At 50.0% G+C, this 22,330-nt stretch overlaps 1 protein-coding gene across 1 annotated transcript in view; it reads right to left on the reverse strand.

Annotated features, from left to right (window-relative positions):
• CUL9 (cullin 9) overlaps positions 1 to 22,330 on the reverse strand; it is a 36,775-nt gene that overhangs the window by 6,559 nt on the left and 7,886 nt on the right. Inside the window, exons 9-31 of the mRNA XM_044917310.1 lie at positions 21,330 to 21,537; positions 19,328 to 19,524; positions 18,727 to 18,944; positions 17,796 to 18,042; positions 17,601 to 17,706; positions 16,836 to 17,063; positions 16,475 to 16,565; positions 16,183 to 16,354; positions 14,444 to 14,549; positions 14,062 to 14,157; positions 13,622 to 13,797; positions 12,993 to 13,126; positions 12,480 to 12,659; positions 12,209 to 12,318; positions 11,929 to 12,111; positions 11,638 to 11,798; positions 11,125 to 11,353; positions 10,841 to 11,030; positions 4,567 to 4,712; positions 4,288 to 4,417; positions 3,941 to 4,140; positions 3,225 to 3,475; positions 1,858 to 2,203 (exon numbers count right to left, since the gene is read on the reverse strand). Of these exons, the coding sequence (XP_044773245.1) occupies positions 1,858 to 2,203; positions 3,225 to 3,475; positions 3,941 to 4,140; positions 4,288 to 4,417; positions 4,567 to 4,712; positions 10,841 to 11,030; positions 11,125 to 11,353; positions 11,638 to 11,798; positions 11,929 to 12,111; positions 12,209 to 12,318; positions 12,480 to 12,659; positions 12,993 to 13,126; positions 13,622 to 13,797; positions 14,062 to 14,157; positions 14,444 to 14,549; positions 16,183 to 16,354; positions 16,475 to 16,565; positions 16,836 to 17,063; positions 17,601 to 17,706; positions 17,796 to 18,042; positions 18,727 to 18,944; positions 19,328 to 19,524; positions 21,330 to 21,537 (4,105 nt within the window). The remainder of the gene's footprint in view (positions 1 to 1,857; positions 2,204 to 3,224; positions 3,476 to 3,940; positions 4,141 to 4,287; positions 4,418 to 4,566; positions 4,713 to 10,840; positions 11,031 to 11,124; positions 11,354 to 11,637; positions 11,799 to 11,928; positions 12,112 to 12,208; positions 12,319 to 12,479; positions 12,660 to 12,992; positions 13,127 to 13,621; positions 13,798 to 14,061; positions 14,158 to 14,443; positions 14,550 to 16,182; positions 16,355 to 16,474; positions 16,566 to 16,835; positions 17,064 to 17,600; positions 17,707 to 17,795; positions 18,043 to 18,726; positions 18,945 to 19,327; positions 19,525 to 21,329; positions 21,538 to 22,330) is intronic.

Genomic DNA, 22,330 nt, shown 5'->3' on the forward strand with positions numbered 1-22,330 from the left:
TTGAATGATAAAGTGAAAGTGGAAAGGAAATAATTAAGAACCTGGAAAAAGGGAGCACAGGCAACAGTGTGAGAAGAGTAAGCTGAAGCCGAGAAAAAGGGAGGAAGAAAAAGTACCCGTATACATGCATGTCAGCGCTCATGTCCCAGATCACCCACCCCTGCAGAGACGCTGTTGGCAGAGGTGGCTAGATTCATGGCAACAAGCGTGCTTGTCCTGTTAGGTTGAGGTATTTGGGCCTGCCACCAGTTCTAAGAACTGTGAGGCAGGGAATATGCGACACTCAGCACCCCGGTTCCCTGCACCTCGGCCCCTCTCCGCCGTCACTGAGGACCGCTCACTCCCCCGTCTACAGCCTGCTCTGCTCCGCTTCACGGTGGCAACACCTGGCTTCCCATAATTCCCTCTACTTCTGTGCTATTCTCTGGTTTACACCATTTCTTTTCATTTTTATATTCAGTGAGAATATATGGTAAGTGCTGATGTTCTGAGATAGACTTGGTGATAAGAAAACCATAAACCTATTGTCATCAGCAATTTAATAACATTTCTCATTTATAAAGTGCCTTGATGTATGGTTTACCTGTGTGCATTATCTATCTACCTATCTGTTGTTCTCAAACTTGGCTGAACACTGGAATCACCTGAGTTTTTAAAACTCCAGATGCCTAGGGCACCTGGGTGGCTCAGTCAGTTAAGCGTCCTACTCTTGGTTTTGGCTCAGGTCATGATCTCAGGGTCATGGGATCAGCCCCGCATGGAACTCTGTGCTCAGCGTGGAATCTGCTTGAGATTCTCTCTCGACCTGTCCCTCTGCCCCTCCCCCTGCTTGCGCTCTAAATAAATAAATAAATAAATAAATAAATAAATAAAATCTTAAAAAAAAGAAAAATAGGGGCACCTGGGTGGCTCAGTCGGTTAAGCGTCTGATTCTTGATTTTGGCTCAGGTCATGACCTCAGGGTCATGGGATCGAGCCCTGCATCGGGTTCTGTGCTCAGCATGGAGTCTGTTTGTCCCTCTCCCCCGCCTCTTCTCTCTCTTTCTCAAATAAATAAATAAATAAATAAAATCGTAAAAAATAATAAAATTGGGGCACCTGGGTGGCTCAGTCGTTAAGCAGCTGCCTTTGGCTCAGGCAATGATCCCAGGGTCCTGGGATTGAGCCCCGCATCAGGATTGAGCTCCCTGCTCCGCGAGAAGCCCTGATTCTCCCTCTCCCACTCCCCCTGCTTGTGTTCCCTCTCTGTGTGTCTCTCTCTGTCAAATAAATAAATAAGATCTTAAAAATAAATAAATAAAATAAAATAAAAAATTTAAAAACGTAAAAAAAATTAAACTCCAGATGCCTGGATTTCACCTCGAGATTCTGATTTAATTGGTCTGGGTTACAGTTTGAGCATGAGGATTCTTTTTTTTTTTTTTTTTAAGGGTGGGGGAAAGGGCAGAGAGAGAATCCCAAGCAGGCTCCATGCCCAGCGTGGAGCCCAATGCGGGGCTCGATCTCACAACCCTGAGATCATGACCTGAGCCAAAATCAAGAGTTGGATGCTCAACCGACTGAGGCACCCAGGCACCCCGAGCATGAGGATTTTTTAAAAGCTCCCAGTGATTATAATATACAGCAAAGTTTTACAGCCACTGATACATAATTGCTGGATCCTGGCAACCACTCCCCAGATTGCTGAGGCTGGTGGCACCACTTACAGATGACAAAACCAGTTTGAGAGTGACTAAGCTGTCTGTCCAACATTGCCCCGGCTAGGAAATGGCAGTGCTGGGGCAGAACCCCAGAACTGCCAGGGAACCGTGTTGAAGGTGGAAAGCCAGTGGCAGGCGAGAAGCAGGCGGGCCTCACCTTACAGCAGTAGTGCATGCAGCAGAGGGAGGGCAAGTCGTCGTCGGGCTCCAGTGGGCTGACACACACAGGGCAGTGGTCGGGGCGGGAAGGGGCGGCCCGGGCCTGGGGGACGCACAGCCCAGCCGCCAACAACAGGGGCTCGGGGTTATCGCTGTAGCTCTGCAGCAGCTGTTCAGCACCCCAGTGGGAATGAGCCAAAAGGTGCTGAGCCACATCTGGCTCTAGGTTCAGCGTCTCCTGCACCTGCCGTACCGTCTGCTCCATCAACCCTTCGACCTCCTGGGGGCTCATGGTGCGGCCTGCAGGCAGCTGGAGAGATGCCAGGGCAACTACAGCTTCTGGGCTTGAGGGGAGAGAAGAGGCAGCAATCAGTCTCCCTGCCCTGCTCATCTACTAAACAAACCCCACCCCGGCCCTCAGCTCCCCATTTGTGCACCCCTGCTTATGTGTGCTCAACCAGCCTCAGGATGACCACCCAAACCCACTGTCAGAGCGCGGCTCTCCAAAGAAGCATCTGTAAGTGAGGGCTGGGGCTGGCTGTCACTGTGATTTTGGGCACTCCAGGAATCTGGTGGGCAGGGATCAGGATGCTAAGTGTGCACAGGATCCCCACAGTGGATGGGATAATCCCACTGTAAACGCCACCCCAAACACCAACAGTCCGTCTGGTGAGAAACCAGAGTCTGCAGCCTTACTACTCAAAGTATGGGCCAAGGACCAGCAGCCTGAGTACCACAGGGAGCTCTCCTGACTCAGGATCTGCCTTTTAATGAGAACCCCCCCCCCCACCCCATGATGTGTATGCAAATGATTCCTCTAGAGAACTCACTTTACACACGGTGCCAAAACATACTTCTCGTGAACTGGATGTGACGGGGCAAGCTTTAGGGTGCCAGCTAATTAGGGGGATCCTATGGCAAATTCCTCTGTGGAACACGCTTCTTGAAAACTAGAGTTTGTACGTTTCACGGAACAAAGTGCATCATCAGCACTCAGTACATACCTGTATGATATTTCATTTTTGCTTAGAACCAGAGGCATCTACACAGGAGCTTATGTGTCTGGGTCCCTTGTATAAGGACTGGCTCTCAGGGGATGGGGACAGCAAGGCCCCCAATTAGGAAGGCAGAGAAAGGGGTGTCAGTGCTGACAAGGGAATGAGGACTAGCAAAGTGGGAGAAATAACAGAGGCAGGGAAAACAGGGTAAGACAAAGAGAAAAATGAGACATCTTTCCACAAAAGAGCCTAACTTTGGCACTAAACCTCCACCTGTGTCACTGCAGGGCCATCTGTCCTGGGGAGCCCAACCCTCCCTACTGGCTTGGAGCCCCTGCAGCTGGGGAACGGGACCGAGGACGGCTACCTAGGCTTGGAGGTCTTGGTGGTCTGGTTGCCATAGAAGGGGACCTCTGCCTGACCCCGGCAAGGCCCCATAGGCTCTGGGGTGGCATACATCAGGATCTGGGGCCGATCGTCGCGCCGCTCCACGTAGCCCTGGCCCAGGAGGTGGAGGATGCAAGAAAGGACATCTGTACTGGTACAGACCACGCCTCCTGCAACAGTGCGGCCCAGGCTTCCGGGGGGATTTGGACCCTTCTGCCAGGCCTCCAGCACCTGGATGGGAGAAGAGGAAACAGGCAGGCCACTTTTACCTAAAGGAGCTAGCCTGCCTGGGTTCAATGCTCAGCTCTTCCACTTACTAGCTGTGCGACTATGGATGCGTTACTAACTCTCATGCCTCACTTTTCTTCTCTGTCAAACGAGAGTAACAGTAAATAATAATAATAATAATAATAGTAATACCACCACCCTCACTTATCCCCTAAGACTGTTGGGCAGATTAAATGACTTAATCATGCAAACTCTTGGAATAGGGCCTGGCACATGGTGAACACTCATGTCTCATCTCTACTTTCTAACTAAGCGCCCTGTCAGGAAGAGAAAACCCAGATGCAAATGTCACCCTATGAGGTCTTGTACTGAGAATGTTTACCTTCTCTTGTGATGATCCCTGGCCCTAAGCCCCAACCCTGAGCCTGACTCTCTCCCTCCCTTAACTCCACGGTCCCCTCGGCCTACCAGACAAACCAGCTGATCGATATGGAGGCCCTTTTCCCCATGGGCTTTGAGAATACGGACAAGAAGACAGCTCAAGAGGTTCCTCTTCTGTTCCAGAGTTCGGCCCTCATCCTTCTCGACATTCAGGTGCGTCTGGGGAGGTATCAGCCACAGGGCCTCCCCAGAGCGCTGGGACCCAGGCGTCCGAAGCCGCAGCACACCTGGAACTCACTCCCAGTCAGCACCCGAGGAGGGGAAGGGAGAGGTGAGTGGCGGCAAAGGGGAGCCCATTCATTCCCTACCACACGCCCACCAGGAGCACCCCACCCTGTAGGAGCAGCGGCACAGCCCAGCCCCCGCTGACCTACCCCTGTGTGGAAAGCCCTGACCCTCATGCAGGATCAAAGGGCCATTGTCTGAGGTGAGGGGCAGAAGTGCCTGGAGCAGTAGTTCTGGGGTGAGGTCAGAATTCTTCAACAGAGTCTCTACACACATCTCCTGGTGAGGAGAAACAGGGCCAGTCAGGAGTAGATAGTCAGGGGAAAGGAAAATAAGAGGGGGGAAGGATGGAAGAAGGGGCAGAGTTTAGGAGAACAGTGACAGACAGGGGGAAGAGAACAGAGAGAGAGGCTGAGGAGCTGAGGCACCTCTGTCTGATTGAAATGCAACAGCAACCACATCTGCACGGTGGACACATGCAGGGTCTGGTCCCCAAACTGCAGCTCAGCCCGGCCCAGCCACGTCCACTGCAGCCGCCGATGGGGTCCCGTGTCCAGGACTGGATGATTCTGACCTGGGAGAGCAGGGAAAAGAGGAGAGACAAAGAGCAGGGGAAGCGAGGGGGTTAGAGGCTGAGGCCAGGGTGTACTATTAGTTAAGCTCTGTTCCTGCTGATCTCTGTGGGGAGGAGGGCCCCCACTGAAGTGACTTGTCAAGCTTCCAGAGCTCAGCCTCCTCTGTTTCTGCCTCCCTGCTGAGCCACAGGTATCTGGGAGCCCACCCTGTGCCTCGCCCCACACCAGGCAGGTTCCACGAAAGAAACACCAGAGAGGAGAGACCTGGGTTTTGCCCTCAAGGAGCTGACGGTTTTTAAAGACCCACTAGGCTGCGTCTCTTCCTCCTCCTGTGTCACAACTCAGGCAAGATGAGCCTGGATGTTCACTCATACTAGAAAGCAAGGATGCTGTCAAAGGCAGAGAATATCAAAAGGAGACAATCTGAGAGGTGCTCTCTGGCCAAAGATGGGACAGTTTGAACATCAAGAAGATAACATCTGCGCTGGATTGAAACACATGAAATATTTTAAAATTCATGAGTTCATAATGACATATTTTTTTTAAAAAAAGACCACATTGGTTATCTCTTTGGAGGATGCTGGAGGAACGAACACATTATTTTGAAAACTGGTTAAAAATAAGGGGGAGGAGGAGAGAATCAAGCCTTTCCAGTATCAACCATACTTCAGGGTAACCAAAAAGTTGCCGAGAGGAAGTTTCTCTTCATAGAGAAAACGTTCCAGCTGATATGTGAAGAAGGTAGGACAAAACTAGAATGGCGCAATCTGTCCGCCCTAATGAAATGACAGAGCTAAGCAACGGTAACGAGTGACCGCCTCGTGAACAGCTGACAGGAAACTATTATATAATGTACAGATCAGACTTGCAACACTGAAATCCACTGACCCATCTTACAACATCCCAGAGACAGGTGGAAGTACACACTACCACCTATGAAGTGCTCTTGCCCCAGAAATCACACCCAAATTGGAATCAACTTCCACATCTAAGTATCTGTTTTCCAGAAATGAGAGACAGAGGAACAGGCCAGAGGACACCATGTGGATATGGTCAGCAAAATCCGGCCTGTGCACAATTCTGTGTGGCGAACAATCCAGTTTCCTCCACAGACAATTGTTAAGGGGGCAAAAACGGAAAGCAGGACCTATAGATTAATGGAGATGGAAGACAGAGCTCAATCAAATGCAAGGTGTGGGCTTTGTGTGGATCCCCAATAAGCAAAAAACTAATTTTGAAAACTTGAGAAAACGGGGGAAATACGGACACTTTGCTGTTTGATATTAGGAACTGTTATTAATTTCTCAAAGTTTGATCACTGTAGTGTCCTTGCTTTTAAAAATAAAATCCTTAATCCTTTCAATTGGAGAACTGGGTAAAGTGGGTGGGGGTACAGAAGAAATGAGATTGGCCATGAACTGACCCATGTTGGTACACTGGAGTTTATTCTGTCTACTTTTTTTTTTTTTTTTTTTAAGATTTATTTATTTAGAGAGGGAGAGAGAGCGCACACAGAAGGAAAGGGAGAAGCAGACTCCCCGCTGAGCAGGGAGTCCAATGCGGGGCTCAATCCCAGGACCCTGGGATCATGACCTGAGCTGAAGGCAGATGCTCTATTGACTGAGCTGCCCAGGTACCCCACATTCTGTCTACTTTTGTGTACATCTGAAATTTATCATAATAAAAAATTTTTAAATGAGAGTGAAGGTAAGCCATTCTCAAAAACTGAAAAAGTTTCCACCAATACTCCCTCAATGAAGAGACTTCTAAAGGATATACTTAAGGAGACTGAACTCAGAAAGAAGGATCAAGATGCAAAAGGATTAGTGACGGAAGCAACTAGTATGATAGCAAATGTAAACATCAACTGAATAAGACAATAATAATAATGGCTCTTTAGAAAGTAGGAAAAAAAGGATAATCCTAAAGTATCAAACAACAATAACAATTAAGATGGGAGTGAGAACTGCAGTTAAGATTTTCTATGGTCCTGGGACATCCGGGTGGCTCAGTCAGTTAAGTGTCTGCCTTTGGCTCAGGTCATGATCCCAGGGTCCTAGGATTGAGTCCCTCATCTGGCTCTCGGCTCAGTGGGGAGCCTGCTTCTCCCTCTCACTCTCCGTGTTCTCCCACTCTCTCTTTCTCAAATAAATAAATAAAATCTTAAAAAAAAAAGATTTTCTATGGTCCTTTTATTGCTCAGGAAGGTGGGAGAGTGATATTAACAAGTCAAACATACAGGTTACAAACATTAGGGTAATCAACTACAAAAACAGAATGTGTGACTTTCCAAACTGGTAGAGACAAAGAAAAGAATTAAAAAAGATCAATCCAAAAGAAGAGAAAAAAATGCACAAAAATCCAAGGTAAAAACATATCTACAAAGGTGTTCAATTTATTATTCTTCTTTTAACTGTACATGTGTTTTATATATTCTTTTGTGTATATGAAATAACTAAAATTTAAAATTATAAGAAAGGTAAACTAAAATGTAAGAGTTTAGCAATAAAAGCCAAATATACCATTTACTCATACTAATTATAAACAGGCTAAGATTGACAACTCAAAAGGAGAGATTGTTAGGTTGAATAAAAAACAAATTCTAGGTATTTATAAGACACCTGCCTAAAATAAGAGTAAGGCAAAGACAAAGTAAATGATACTGGGGGAAATTCTGATGAGAGCAGAATATAGGCACCGTTTGGAAGTACCTCCCCAATAGACTGCTTATTAATAGTGGCAAAGGGAAAATATTAACTATATAGTAGGAAATCAAACTACCTCTTGATCAGGTTGTCAAAAATCACATCACAAAAGAGGAGCAGATGGAAATTGTGTGCTTCCAAATGAAACACACAGAGGACATAATGTCACTTACTTAGGATTCTGGCCCAGAATGTATCACCTGAATCTAATTATGAGGAAATGTACAAATATAAAATGAAAAATGTTTAGAAAATTTTATGGCTATTTTCTCCAAGGGTGTCAATGTTGTAAAACACAAAAAAAGGCTAAGGAATTCTTCCACATTAAGGAGACTGAAGACATGACAACTAAATATAATAGATGATCCTAGCCTGGATGCTGTCCTAGACTAAAAAATAACAGACATTATGGAGTCACTTGACAAAATCAGAACGTGAAAAATAGATTTAAAGTATTACACCAATGTTAAATTTTTGAAACTGATAAATGAACTATTATTATGTAAGAGAGCACCATGATTCTTAGGAAATATATATCCAAGTATTTAGAGGCAACAGGCCAGCATATATACAATTTACTCTCAGTGGTTCAAGGGGAAAAAATGTGTGTGTGTGTGTATGTGTGTGTATGCACACACACAAATACACATTTTATAAACGTATATATACACAAAGAGCAAATGATAAAAGGAAACAGGGCAAAATGTTAACAAAAGGTAAACTTGTATAAAGAGTATGTGAGGGTTCCTGGGGCACCTGGGTGGCTCAGTCAGTTAAGTGTCTGCCTTTGGCTCAGGTCATGATCTCTGCTGCTCAGCCGGGCGTCTGCTTCTCCCTCTGCCTCCCTCTGCACCTCACCCATCTTGTGCTCTCTCTCTCTCTCAAATAAAGTCTCTTAAAAAAAAGAGTATATGAGTGTTCTTTGTATTATTCTTACCATTTTTCTGTAAATTTGAAATTATTTCCAAATAAAAAAAAATTTTAAGTAAAAGGATAGAAAGATATTCTGGAAAAACCCTAGCCAAAGAAAACTGGTATATTATTAACACCAGATAAAAATAGACTTTGAGAGAAAAAGCTTTACTAGAAAGAAAGAAGGTCATTTCATAATAATAAAGTTTAATTAAGATTTTAGACCTGCATAGTCCATTATGGTAGCCACATGTGGGTATTTAAACTGGTTAAAGTAAATAAAATTAAACACTCAATTCCTCAGTCGAACTAGTCACATTTCAGTAGCCACAAATGACCATCATACTGAAGAGTGCAGAAAATAACTTTTCCATCACTGCAGAAAGTTCTACTGGACAACACTGTCAAATGATTTGAGACTTTTATCTAAACTTTACTCTATTTTTTAAGAGATTTTATTTATTTACTTGAGAGAGTGGTGTGTTGGTGGGGAGGAGCAGAGGGAGAGGGACAAGCAGACTCGCCCCTGAGCATGAAGCCCAACACAGGGATTGATCCCATGACCCCAAGATCATGACTTAAGCCAAAACCAAGAGTTGGATGCCTAATTGACTGAGCCATCCAGGCGCCTCTATCTAAACTTTAATTTTGAGAGAGAGACAGAGAGTGCGAGCTCGTGGGGGGGGGGGCAGAGAGAGAGAGAGAATCTTAAGCAGACTCCATGCCCAGCGTGGAGCCCAAAGAGTGGCTCAGTCTCACAACCCTGAGATCATGACTTAAGTCAAAATCAAGAGTTCGGATGCTTAACCAACTGAGCCACCCACCAGGTACCCCTAAACTTTTATCTAACAACATAGTCAAAAAATATATAAAGCAATGCTGACCTGATGAAAAGTTTAAAAATTCACTATCGGGGCGCCTGGGTGGCTCAGTCAGTTAAGCGGCGCCTTCAGCTTAGGTTATGATCCCAGGGTCCTGGGATCGAGCCCCAACTCGGGCTCCCTGCTCAGCAGGGAGTCTGCTTCTCCCTCTGCCCCTCCCCCTAGGTTGTACTTGCACGCTCTCTCTCTCAAATAAATAATCTTTTTAAAAATTCACTATCATGGGCGCCTGGGTGGCTCAGTTGGTTAAGCGACTGCCTTCGGCTCAGGTCATGATCCTGGAGTCCCGGGATCGAGTCCCGCATCGGGCTCCCTGCTCGGCAGGGAGTCTGCTTCTCCCTCTGACCCTCCTCCCTCTCATGCTCTCTGTCTCTCATTCTCTCTGTCTCAAATAAATAAATAAAATCTTTAAAAAAAAAAAAATTCACTATCATAATGATAGATCTTAATACACCTCTCTCAGTAATAGATCAAGCAGACAAAAATGAGTAAGGTTACAGAAAATTTGAAGAATACAATGAACAAAGTCAATTTAGTGGAATGTGTGTAAAAGCCTTTAAACAGCAGCTGAAGAATACACATTCTTCTTAATCACACATGGAACACTTACAAAATCTGACCATCTACTATACTAGGCCATAAAGGAAGTCTCAAGACATTGCAAAGATTTAGAATCAAAGAAACCACGTTCTTTAGCCACAATGGAATGAGGTCTGAAATCTAAAACAAAAAGACAACTAAATGAAGAAAAACTGGCTTGGGAATTTTAAAACAGACTCATAAAAAAGTAACAGATCAAAACAGAAATAATAATGGAAATTAGAATATTCTCAGAACTAAAAAAATACTAAATACACACAGCATAATAAAAATTTAGGCAACATCCCAAATGTCCATCAACAGCAGAAAGGGTAAAGATACTCATACAATGGGAAGGAATCCACAATACAAAGAACAAAGTAATCATACAACTGACAACCTGGGTAGCCCTTGCAGACATTACATCCACTGGAAGAAACTGAACACAGCAGAGTATATACCCTATTATTCCGTTTATATGATGTTCAAATACAGACAAGAATCTATGGTGATAAAAGGAAGAACAATGGTTTCTCTTGGAAAAACACACTAACTAGAAAGGGACATGAAGCAAGAAGTCTGGGGTGCTGGAAATGCTCTAGGGGTGGTTATGGGAGGATATGTGTATATAAAATTCATTAAGTCAAAGTTAAGACTTGCGTACTTGACTGAAAACTGTACCACAAGAAAAACAAATCTAAAAAACAAAAACACCCGAAACTGAATGCAGCTAAAGTAATGTTGAGAGGAAAATGAATAGCCTTAAACATCTTTACTTGGAAAGAAGCCTAAAAAGGGTAAAAATTAAGTAAGCATGCAACTTGAAGTTAGAAAAAGAAAAATGGAACAAATTCATACAAAAGTGAAGGCAATGATGAGAGACATTAAGAAAGATCTAACCCACCTTTTCCCCCTTCCCTAGGAGACTGCTGTCCCTAGAGACCATTTTTCTTCCTACCTACGCATTCCTGTCCACAGGTCCTCTCCTCTTCCTCTCCTGCCACCCCAAATCTCACCCCAATCTCCAATTGCCTGTCCCTATCTCCTCACTCTGGCTGTAGAAATTGGAGAAGCGGTCAAGGGCATCACAGAATTCAGTGGGAAGGCACTTTCTGGGATGGTACAGGTAGCAGAGTGGGGAGACCGGCCAGCAGCGTGGTGACAGGACCAGTATGGAAACTGTTGGACTCGAATCTTCGATAAATAGTTCTTTCTCAGCCTCCTCTTCCTCTGCTTCCTCCTGAGAGACAGAAGGATTTCAAGGGCTCTTGGGCTCCCTTCTTTGGTCTAGTCTTTTGCTCTCCGATTCACCCACTCATTTCCCTTGCTCTTACCTCCTCGTCTTCCAGGCCCTGTTCCTCCTCATTCTCCTGCTCCAAGAGCAGCTTGTCGAGCTGCTGGAGCTGGTAGACGTGAAACTGGCGTTGCAGCTCCTCGGAGGTGCTCAGGCTGCGCAGCATCTGCTGGGGGAGGCGGTTGGGGAAGCAGAGGCCGATCTGCTCCAGCACAGCCCCCTCCAGCCAGCTCGAGCCCAAGCTCAGGAGACGGTCTGCCATGTAGTGCCTGCAGCACACGCAGAGCAGGGCCGAGCCTCAGTGCGGCGGCAGCTCGGCCCGGCCGCCCTGCCTGCCCCTCCAGAATGTAGGTTCCTCAGTCACGGCAGGCTTGGGTCACAGGCCCCGCCTCCCTTCTCCCTCCCTACTCCCTTTCCACCAGTGCCTCGGCCATCTTTGTATCTTAATCTCTCCTCTCCACTGCCTCCTCCCGCCTCTTCCCACCAAGACTCAAACCTTCACCCTCTCCAGACTCCAGGCCTCCCCTCCCCTACCTCTCAGACCTGCACTCACTGGTAGAAGTGCTCAAAAGTAGTGGCCAGCTCCAGGCCAGAAAGGACCATGATGGGCTCCAGGTGCCACTGAAGCCGCCCCAGCATTTCCACTCCAGGGGCTCCGCCAACCAGGCCACCCTGGATCTGCTGGTCGATGTGCCTGGCAAACTGCTCACTTATCTGGGGGCAATGGAAAGGGCACCGGCCAAGCATGAAGAGGGCGTGGAGCAGGAGAGTGGGGGGTGAGAGGAGGTGAGAGGCGAGCTTGCACCGGGTGACCGGGTGACCGGGAGGTGACCGTGGTACTCACGTGGGCAGCGGTGAGGAAGGACTGCTGGAGCAAGGCGCCCGAAAAGCCACTGCGCAGAGCCAGCGTGAAGGCTGCCCGAGGCCCAAAGAGCTCTGAGCCTGCTCTCTGCAAATGCTCATAGAGTTTACAGTATCGGGGCACAAAGTTGGGGGCCCTCCAGGCTGCGGCCAGGAACCTGCTGACCTGAGAAGGGAGAAGGAACAGCAGATTCAGGAGGTTGGCCGCCCCGCACCCACACCCGCCCCCCCCCCCCGCCCGACTGCAGCTTCCTTGCTCTCACCTGCTCCTGCACCACGCTCAGCCAGCACTGCGTTATGTTCCTCAGGCTGCTGCTTGGAAGGGCTGCTGAGGGCCCGGGGCTCCGATCCCGGCCCTTACTGTTCTTGCTGACTGTGGAGACAGAGGGCAAGGGAAGTGGCTTGGTCTCAGCCCTGGAGTGGACCCAGGGGTCTTGGGTACTGACCCCTGGAAAGGCCCAGAGTGAAGCAGTCAGAGAGAGTAAGATCCAAGACGGGGAGAAGCCAGCTCAACAGGCCGTTGCTGGGACTTACTGGGCCGAGTGGATGGCTCAAGAGAAGGCCCAGGCGGGGGCTCCACATGCACCAGCAAGTGACAAAGGCGACGAACTCGAGAGGCAAAGGATGCTGCTCGACTCAGTGGGTTCTGAGAGCTCTCCCTTTGCTCTAAGTACTGATCCAGCAGCCATCCCAGGGAGCTCACACCCCCCTCATCTAAAAGAAGACAGGTCAGAAACAGGTGATGGGAAATAGGGGGACAGAGAGCCCAGGAAGAGGAGAGAGAAGGCCCAATTACACAAAAAGGTCTGGGGGGCAGCCGGGCCGAGGCTTACTTCAGCTGGAGTCTGGGTGGGGGTGGGGTGGAGGAGAGGATTCAAATACCAGAGTCTCAGGGAGCAGTCTCTGGGGCAGGAAGGAGAGAAACACTGAGGCGACAGGCCTTCAGGGATAAAGACGGACCAAGAGAACCAAGAGGTGATCACCCAGGTGATCCCTGGGAATCATTACGAGGGGCTGGTTAGTGGGGCCAGGGGTCGGGATGGTTACCAGGGGAGGTGATGTTCTGCACCAGGGGGCTGACCAGGGCCTCCCAGCAGGTCTTGCCCAATGCTTGGGCGGCCTCGTCATCAGGGAGGAAGCGATCAGCAAAATTCTGCTCGTGGCGCAGAACCCTGGTGAGTCTGGGAATAAGGAATGTGTGGTCAAGGGTCGAAGACACAAGTTTCCCTGCGACCTCCACTCAAGTGCAGTCAGCTCCCACCCTCACTGTGCTTGGTCCCGTACCCAGCTTGCTGCCATCAGCACACACTTGCCCCCATGCCCCCTTCCCCTCGTGTCCTAGCTGCTGCCTCACCTTTCAGACTCCTGCAGAAGTCTCCCACCACCTACTTTTTTTTTTTTTTAAGATTTTATTTATTTATTTGAGAGAGAGAAACAGTGAGTGGGAGAGAGAGGGAGAAAGAATCTGAAGCAGACTCCATGCTGAGCACAGAGCCCAACGCGGGGCTCGGTCCCAGGACTGTGAGATCATGACCTGAGCCAAAACCAAGAGTCCGATGCCCAGCTGACTGAGCCACCGAGGCGCCCCTCCCACCACCTACTGCTGAACAGTGTCCTCCTGCTGTGTTAACCTCCCCTTCCTCTCTTCAACCCGGCCCGCTGCTTGCTCCACCCACCGGGGACAGAGCTGGAGGAGGCGCCTGCGGTCCTCCGCTATGTCCTGGCTCCAGGCTTGTGCCCAAATGGTATAGAAGAGACATGTCCGGCGACACAGCTGCTCCCGGAACAGTGGCCAGAAAGTGGGCTTGGGGCCCAGGACCTCCACGCCTCGAACCCGGGTGTCGATGCCGCCCTGTAACACGCACAGACTTGTCTACCACCTAAGCCACCCAGCCACCAAGCACTACCAAAAAAAAAAAAAAAGCCAGGCCTCAGGTCCTGAGTTCCCCGGAGGCATGTGAGACATTCCCACATCTCTGGAACTCAACAGACTCCTGGGCCATCCCCCCAGCAGATGCATGGCCTGGGCCTGGCCCCCACATGCTGGGGGACACAATCACTATGAAGACCCTGTGCCACCCCGTGATCCCCAGCTCAGCCTCTTCCCTCACCCTACCTGCTGGCAGCGCTTTATGCGGATCTGGATGATGGGCCAGAAGCGGTTCAGGTTCTCCAGGAGGACCACCCGGCTGGCGGAGGGCATCACATTCACCTGACAGCGTAGGGGAGAAGGAGAGAGGACTGTCACCTCCGGCAGTGGGGGTGGAGGGACTACTGTCAGCAACCGCATCTTGTGATGGTGTGCGCGCTTCACTTCTGCACTGAGCCCACAGACCCGTGCAAATGTGCATGCCAAACTCTGCTCTCACTGCTTAGGAGGCAAAGCCTGCCTGGGGGAAGGAACGTGGGAATCCTCCAGGGACTGAGTCCTTTAAAGGAGGTCCTGGGACAGAAGGATGGGGAGTGAGGTCAAGGCGGGGGAGCACCAGGGTCCCCACCGTGTTGAGCTCAGTGCTGATGCAGCTGGCGCTGTCGCCCCCAAACACCACCACCCTGGCCGGCATGTAGCTTGAGTCCTCACTGGCCACGAGCAAAGTCAGCTGCCTGGGAGAGGAGAAAACAATCAGTTAGAACTGGGGCCCTGGTCTTTGTTCAAAATGACTTCAAGCCACCACTTCCTCCTCAGCCTGCTGTCCCTCTGCTGTCTCCTTAAGTGTCAGTCTTCCCCTGAGCCTCTGCTTTCCTCTTACCTTCCCCCAAAGTGACTTTATTTAAAACCATAGTTTCAATCAAAAACTAATACCCTAATGACTCTAAATCCACATCTCTACCCTAGACGGCTCCTCTCAGCTTTCATGCTGTGTACCAGACATTTCCATGTCACACCCCACAGGTACCTCAAAGTCAGCATGCCCAAATGGAAGTATCATCCATCCATAGAAGTCTGCTCCTCTTTCTACATCCCTCTTGGGAAGAAAACTGCCATCTCCCTAGAGTGCTCTGTCACTGTGACTTCTGCTCACGGCTTCCCTCATGTCAACGGCGCATCCTGGAGATTCTGGTCCTTGAGATGTGTCAGTCCGCCACCCCTTCACTATTCCCATTCCCTCTGCCTAACTGAACACATTCGTTTCTCAATGAGACCACTGCATAAACCTTCCAACTCTCTGGCCTCCAACCCAAACTCCCATAATCGCCAGGGTGACTTTTCTTTTTTCTTTTTTTTTTTTAAGATTTTATTTATTTATTTGATAAAGAGAGAGACAGCACAAGCAGGGGGAGAGGCAGAGGGAGAAGCAGACTCCCCACTGAGGAGGGAGCCCAACATGGGGCTCGATCCCAGGATCCTGGGATCATGACCTGAGCCGAAGGCAGATGCTTAACCAATTGAGCCACCCAGGTGCTCCAAGAGTGACTTTTCTAAATAAAAATAAAAAAATCTAGTTTTGTCTCTTCTCTTCTTAAAAATCCTTCAGTGGCTTCCCCAGTTTTGGAATAAAGCTCAAACTTCTTAGTTCACAAAACTCTCTGTGGTCTGGCTCTGCCTAGTTTTCTGGCTTTGTCTCCTGCCATTTCACGACACACACCCTACATTCCAGCCAAACACAGTTACTTAAACTTCCCCCAAACACATCGTTGTGTTTCTTATTTCCATTGTGCACATATGCTGTCCCTCTGCCTGGGCTAGCCACTGCCCTCTCTTTATGCAGCTAATTTCAAAGCTCAGCTCATTTAACCCCTCCTTCTGGAAGCCTTCTCTAGCCTCTCACTTGGCCTCAGGGTCCGTGTCACCTCTTCTTACTCTTACTGATTTTCCAGGCTAGCTCCCCAACAAGACCACAGGTTCCCCGAAGACGGGTACCATATCTTATTGTCCTTATATCCCCAGACCCTGGCCCAGTGCCTGGCACAGAGTATACATTAAACAAGCACCCACGGGAAGAGTGAATGAGGAAGTTCTCAATCTCCCTCAACACAATGCACAGGGCAGTGACTTCTGTCCCTGGTGGGAGGAGCATGTCACCAGGCTCAGGGAATGAGGATGTCTACACTGCACAAGGAATGCGGATCAATGTGTCCCTCTGTTCACTGCACAAAATGGGTTTGAGTGTGTCCCTCACGCATCGGGTTTACAGAGTTGCATATGTGGGTGCTTGGAGAATGTATACTGGGGTGTGTGGAAATATTCGCGCACGCGTGTGTGTGCACGCATATGCGCGCGTGGGCATGTTCCTACCTGACAAGAACACCACGGTGCATGTGCAAGGTGATGTAGTGGGAGCCGGTGCTGCCGTTGGACTCCCAGTAGGTCTTGGGGTTGCGGTCCGTCAGCTTGCTGGCCCGGTGCGGGTTGGAGGACACCTCCACCTTCTCCCAGCACTTGTCCTCCTTCACTTCCACACTGGAGCCTGGGGGCAGGGGGGAGGGGCGGCCGTCACGGCCTGGTTAGGTGACAGAGAAGAAAGGCAAGGGACAGGGAGAACAAATACTGGGGTGCAAGCCAGGAGAAAGCAGATGGGGGCACAAACCCTGGCAGAGATGCCTGAGGAATACGTCAAAGAAGGGGATGTTGATGGGTCGGTGGGTCCGTCTGTGGTCTTCGATCTGGCCCAGCACCATCTGCAGCCGGAACATCAGAGAGAAGGGGCGCGGGGAGGAAGGCAGAATATGAAGAACACAGAGAAACATGTATGGAGAATAAGCCAAGGGCAACAAAACACTCAAACCTTTTCTTCACACATTTTGGGAGAACAGGACCACGTGGGGGAACAGTTGGGAAACAAGTGCCCCAGATTTGCTACTTGTGCCAAACAGGGACCCACACTGAATCCCCTTCCCCTGCTTCTGGCTTTTGTTCTCCCTCAGCTCTGGCTCCCCAAGTCTCTTCACCTGAATGCAACCAGCCAGGATGCTGGAGGTGAGGTTACTGTAGAGCTGGGCATGTTTCTCACACTCTGTCACGAGGTCCCGAAGCTCACAGGCCAGCAGCAGCTGAGCCGAGTGCTTGTCCAGGACTTTGGAGAGGGCGTCTTTGGCTCCCAGGCAGCAGAGAACTACAGCATAGTCCTTATGCATTGAGGCCAGCCGATGCAGAAAGCAGAGCAGCTCCTGAACAATCTGAGCCCAGAGCCACAGAGATTAATGTATGGGAAACAAAGGGCGGGCCCCAGAAGGGATGAGGGGTGGGTTTAGAAAAGCAAATGTGGTGGGATGAGATTTTGGAGAACCTGGAAAGCGCAGGAGAGTACCAAAGAAGGTTGGGACAGAGCAGTAGGGTGCTGGGACTCCCAAGCCGGCAGAGCCTGGGCACAGCTTCCGATGCTTCTTCCTGCCAGGGCGAAGCTCTCTCAACAGCCCACCTTGGTGCCTGAGCCTTGGTCCACAACGCACAAACCCGGAAGGGTGGAGAGTCAGGAATGTTTGGCCTGGTGAGTGTGGGCTTCTAAACCCAGAATCTAAAATCCAGCTGCAGCCCAAAGATTTATACTTCAAAGGCCCCAGTTCTGAGGACTCTTAGATAACATTCCTTTCTCTCCACCCCTCTCATTGTTCAGACCCACCCAGAAAGGCCATTTTGCCCTGCAGAGCCTCACAAGGTAGCTGGTGCCCCAGATGCAGCCTTTCCCTCCCCCACGCTCACCAGGGTTCTGATACCTCAGAGTCGCTGCTAGGGCCACTGAGACAGTTGAGGCAGGGCTCCAAGACCTCGTGCCAGGGGAGGGCCATCGCCTCAGGGTGATCCAGCAGTCGGGTCATGATCCTGGTGAGGGGATGGAAATAAGCGAAGTCCCTGCGGTCTGCGGGCCCCCCCTCACCTCTGATGCATGGGTGCCCCAAGAGGCCCCTCACCTCAGTGCGGTCAGCAGCAGAGTTTTGTTGGGCCCCGGGGCATCCAGAGTCCTCAACAACAGGAGGAAGGGCTGGGTCTCCTGCTGGAGGCGCTTGAGGAGGGGCCTCACAGCACCCCCTGGGCTGCCCTCACGGCACAGCACCCGCTCCAAGCCCAGAAGGAGCTCTGCAGACGGGCCCCCCACCAGGGATCGGATCAGGCGCTCGGGGGACCCATCCTGGCCCTGGGCACCAGGGGTTTCCAGTGCTGCTGCCCGGACACATGGGAGGAAAAAAACGAGTATGAAGAGGAGTCATGCAAGTTGGTCAAACCAAGAACTGGGCAGGTCCAGAAAATCACCCCCAAATTCTCCTCCTGTTTGGAGGATGTCTGTAGTTTGTATCAAACTGTGGGGGATTTTCTTCTCTGGCCCCAAATATATAGCTAGCTGCATCTGGAAAAAAGTTTAGTATGGCAGACACTGTCATGTTCAACACAGACATTTTTAATCTCATACAGTCTTACAATTACTTATTATTATTAAATGGTAGCTATGTTATTACATCACCCAATAACTATAAGCTATTATAATTACATCCCCCTACTACCTAGCATGGCGGCTTTAAAGATTTGATTTGTAAGTAATCTCTACACCCAACGTGGGGCTGGAGCTTACAACCCCAAGATCAAGAGTCGCACGCTCTGTCTGCACCAGCCAGGCGCCCCGCATGTTGGCTCTAGATATATAATTTTCCTTAGCTATTCTAGAGTCTCCTCCTTTCGGTCACGAAGTTCTACTTAAGACGTAACTTCAACGCCAAAACCCTTACTCATTTCCTGAAGGTTCATCGTGTCTTTCCAGGAAGGTGCTAGTACGTAAGCCTTAGCCCTCCCAGCCACAGGCTGGAACTGCCTGGTTCCTCAGAAGAACCGCCCCTTCCACGACGGTACCTGTGTGCTCAGGACTGCCCGGTGGCTCTGAGTAGCGATTGAGGAGCATCATGAGGATGGTGCGTGTGGTAGGCATGGGCTCTGTCCCCGGTGCTATCCCAGAGTGCCTGAACAAGGTGTCCCTCAGCTCTCGGGTTATAATCTGGTCCCCCAGAGTGTGGTGGTTGCACAGAAGCAGGTTGAGCAGGAGCAGACCGTTTCTCACTGCGGAGGAGCACCTGGGAGGAGGGAGGTATCCCAGGAAGAAATGGAAAGGGAGTGAACGCAATGGAAGCAGAAAGCAAGTGCAGAGGGGAGGGGGACTGCGGCTGGGGAGGGAGGAAAGGGCTCCAGGGCTCCCTCTGAGGCCAGGACATCCAGCTCCCTGACCTCAGGTCACTCCTCCCAACCCCAGGAAGGAAGGTCAGGGTGCCCCTGCTCTCTCTGGGGATCTCCCTCCCCTCAATCACTTGGCCCCTCTACCAACAACAGTCAGAGAGGGCCACCACCATTTCATCCAGAGGTAACAACATAAAGGGAATTTCTGTGAAGCCCATGAGATGTGGGTGGGGCGGCAGCGGGGCTTGGGGCTTAGCAGGAGTTTGGAGGGTCATGCCCTGACCCCTCTGTGTTCAGCATCAGGATCACGGCTGCAGGGACAGTAAGGAGAAGGCTCTCAGAGCCTGGCTGGGTAGCTGAGTCGATGCTGGCGAAGATCTCTCTGGTCATCTGGGCATCAAACAAAGGGTGGAGAGGGTCTCGGCCAGTAACAAAAGTGGGGATCTCCGTGGAGTTGGCAATGGCCAGCATCTTCAGTGCCTGCAACGGGGATGTGGAAGCAGTTAGTTGTGGGCAGCGTCACCACGCAGAGAAAGAAGAGAGCCAGGTCCTCATTCTCGACTCCAAACTTTGGGGCAGCTGAGCTGTTTGCAAATAGGTCAAGTAGGAGACGGAAGAGGTCGTGATGGGCTATCAACCGCTACGAACAAAAAGAGAGAGAAGGAAAGAAAGCAGAGGAAAAAATGAGGCTCAATAGTAAAATCTGCCCACCCCTTCACTTGCAGGCACCGAGGCCGAATGGCATGGCCACCCCCTCCCGCAGCTTCCTCCGGGTGGGGGAGACCTGTCACAGCATCTAGTTGTCTTCACAGGCTTTCCATGACATTGTCTTCCATCTCCCTGGACCACCCCTCCCCTTGCAAAACCTCCCTTCTCTCGAGTTCCAAGACTCCATAGCCTCCTGGTTGGCCTGCCTCTCTCGAGTTCTTCTGCTTAATCCTTCAACATGGAAGTTCCTGTCCCCTTCTTACTCTGCACTCTCTCCCTGGGCAATCTCATCTGCTCCCACAGCTTCAATTACCACCAATAGGCTGACACTCCCAAACTATGTCCCTTGGCCTCCAAAGCCAGTAGCCACCTCTCCTCAACAAGACTACCTGGGTTGTCTCATAGGAAAAGCGGTTGGAATTATAGGAAAAAATACTTGGAATCCGTGAACTTGTTCGCTGGTACTAGAAAGAAAATTCAATTAAGATGACTGCCATACCATTAGAGTGGAGGCTACCATCCCTGGGGAAAGGGTTGACACTTGAGAAGAAACCTGCCAGGGATGGAGATTAGAACCAATTCTCAGGACACTCTCCCTTATAAGGCCTGAACCCTCCATGCATATGCTAATAAGCCTCATAATGAGGCTTTCTCCCTTTCGTTAACCCCCCCCCAATTAGCTGAATTCTATAAACCTGAAGTTATAAACAAGACGATGCAATTCTGCTACGGGGCAAGAGTTTGAATTTAGGGGCAAATGTTGTATTTTGGCCATGCAATCTGAAAGGGTTAGGGCATTCTTTGAGCAAACACGGCCTAGACATGAGTGCCTGGCTGCTCTTCAGAGGAGCAGCACCTAGCTGGCCCCTTACAGGAAAGAGCCTCCCAGCCTCGCCCTGGAACAGCCAGCTCTAAGGGGACCTGTGTTCCTGTCCATGCTGTTGCCATTATACTGTTGGAATCCAGTCTCAGAACTGATCTGGATGAGGCCTACCCGCCCCCCTCAGGGACCCCAGGCTATACAGAGCACACCCTGCCCACACCTCCTACCAGCCAGCACTGTCTGGAGTAGTCAGGAAGCCCCTGAACGGGGCCCCCTTTCCCCATCCTGTAGGCGGCAAGGCACCCACAGCTGGCGAGGGGGTATTTTCTACATAAGGGCACCACTCGGATCAAAGGGTAAAAAATTACTTTGTCAAATGCAGAAAGTTAGTCTCTAACCAAACACTTAACTGTAACTCAAAAGACACGGGAAATTCAACAAACCTAAAAACTCAACTCCGGATCTTCTCCCTCTCCCTCTTCCTCCTCCCCCATTCCCCTACTGAGTAAATGGCCTCCACACCCCCTCTGCTGCTCGGTTTTAAACCTGGGAGTCATTCTTAAAAACATCCTTCTCCCTTTCTCCAAACAGGCACTCAATCCAGCTGGAACCTTCAACCCCCGTGCGTCTTTCTGTCCCAAGGTCTCTTCCCTGGTCTAAATCTCCTCCTCAGATTAGCACCTCCTCAAGATCAGCAGCCCTCAGCCTGCCCCTCTTGCCCATCGCTCTCCCCCGCCAGGCCCAGTCCACTCACCGCCAGCCCCGCCTGCTGCACCAGGACGGAAGTCTTATATTCTTGCATGCAAACCAGCACAGCGTAGATGCCGCCCTCCCTGGCAAAGAGGGGGCGCCACTCATGCTTGGTCATGAGCAGGTAGAGGAGGCGCAGGGCCAGCACCACCACCATCTTCTCTCCCACCTGGTTGGTCAGCAGCTCCACCAGCGTCTTCACTAGCTTCTCTCTTAGAGAGAAGAGACATTGGAGTTCCCCATCCCAAAAGTCACGCCTGACTCCCTGCCCAACCCTCTCCACCAAGACCCATCCCCCCCACCCCTCTCCAACGTGCTCTTCTCCTCAGCCCCTCTCCCCTGCAGGCTGACTGCCTCTGGCCCCTAGCCACGTGAAGGAGGCCATAGGGCAAAATGGTTACAAACTCTGGCTCACCTTTGCACATAAATCTAAAAATTCAATGTAATTCTAATCACAATGCCTAAAAGGTTTTTTACTAAACACAGGACAGGTAGATTCAGGCACAGGATGAGAAAATATGTAAGAACAGTCAAGAAATGTTTAGAAAGTGGGGCGCCTGGGTGGCTCAGTTGGTTAAGCGACTGCCTTCGGCTCAGGTCATGATCCTGGAGTCCCGGGATCGAGTCCCACATCGGGCTCCCTGCTCAGCGGGGGGTCCGCTTCTCCCTCTGACCCGCTTCCCTCTCGTGCTCTCTGTCTCTCATTCTCTCTCTCAAATAAATAAATAAAATCTTTAAAAAAAAAAAGAAATGTTTAGAAAGAAAGGGTGGTAGACTTGCGTGCTAGTTACCAAATATAAACTCGTGAAAATTAAAACTCTAAGAAATGACACAGGGCAGATATGGATCGCTAGATAAGGGTGGCATCCCAGCCAGTGAGAACAGCAAGGGCCACGCAACCCATGAGGTGGAAACACCCGAAACAGTTATAGCTGGGACTCTGCCTCCGTCCATCAGCATAAGGACACTGCAAACAGATTTTTAAATATTTAGAAAATAAAGGGA

This window comes from Neomonachus schauinslandi, chromosome 8, assembly GCF_002201575.2.
Source record: "Neomonachus schauinslandi chromosome 8, ASM220157v2, whole genome shotgun sequence".
Classification (NCBI taxonomy): Eukaryota; Metazoa; Chordata; class Mammalia; order Carnivora; family Phocidae; genus Neomonachus; species Neomonachus schauinslandi.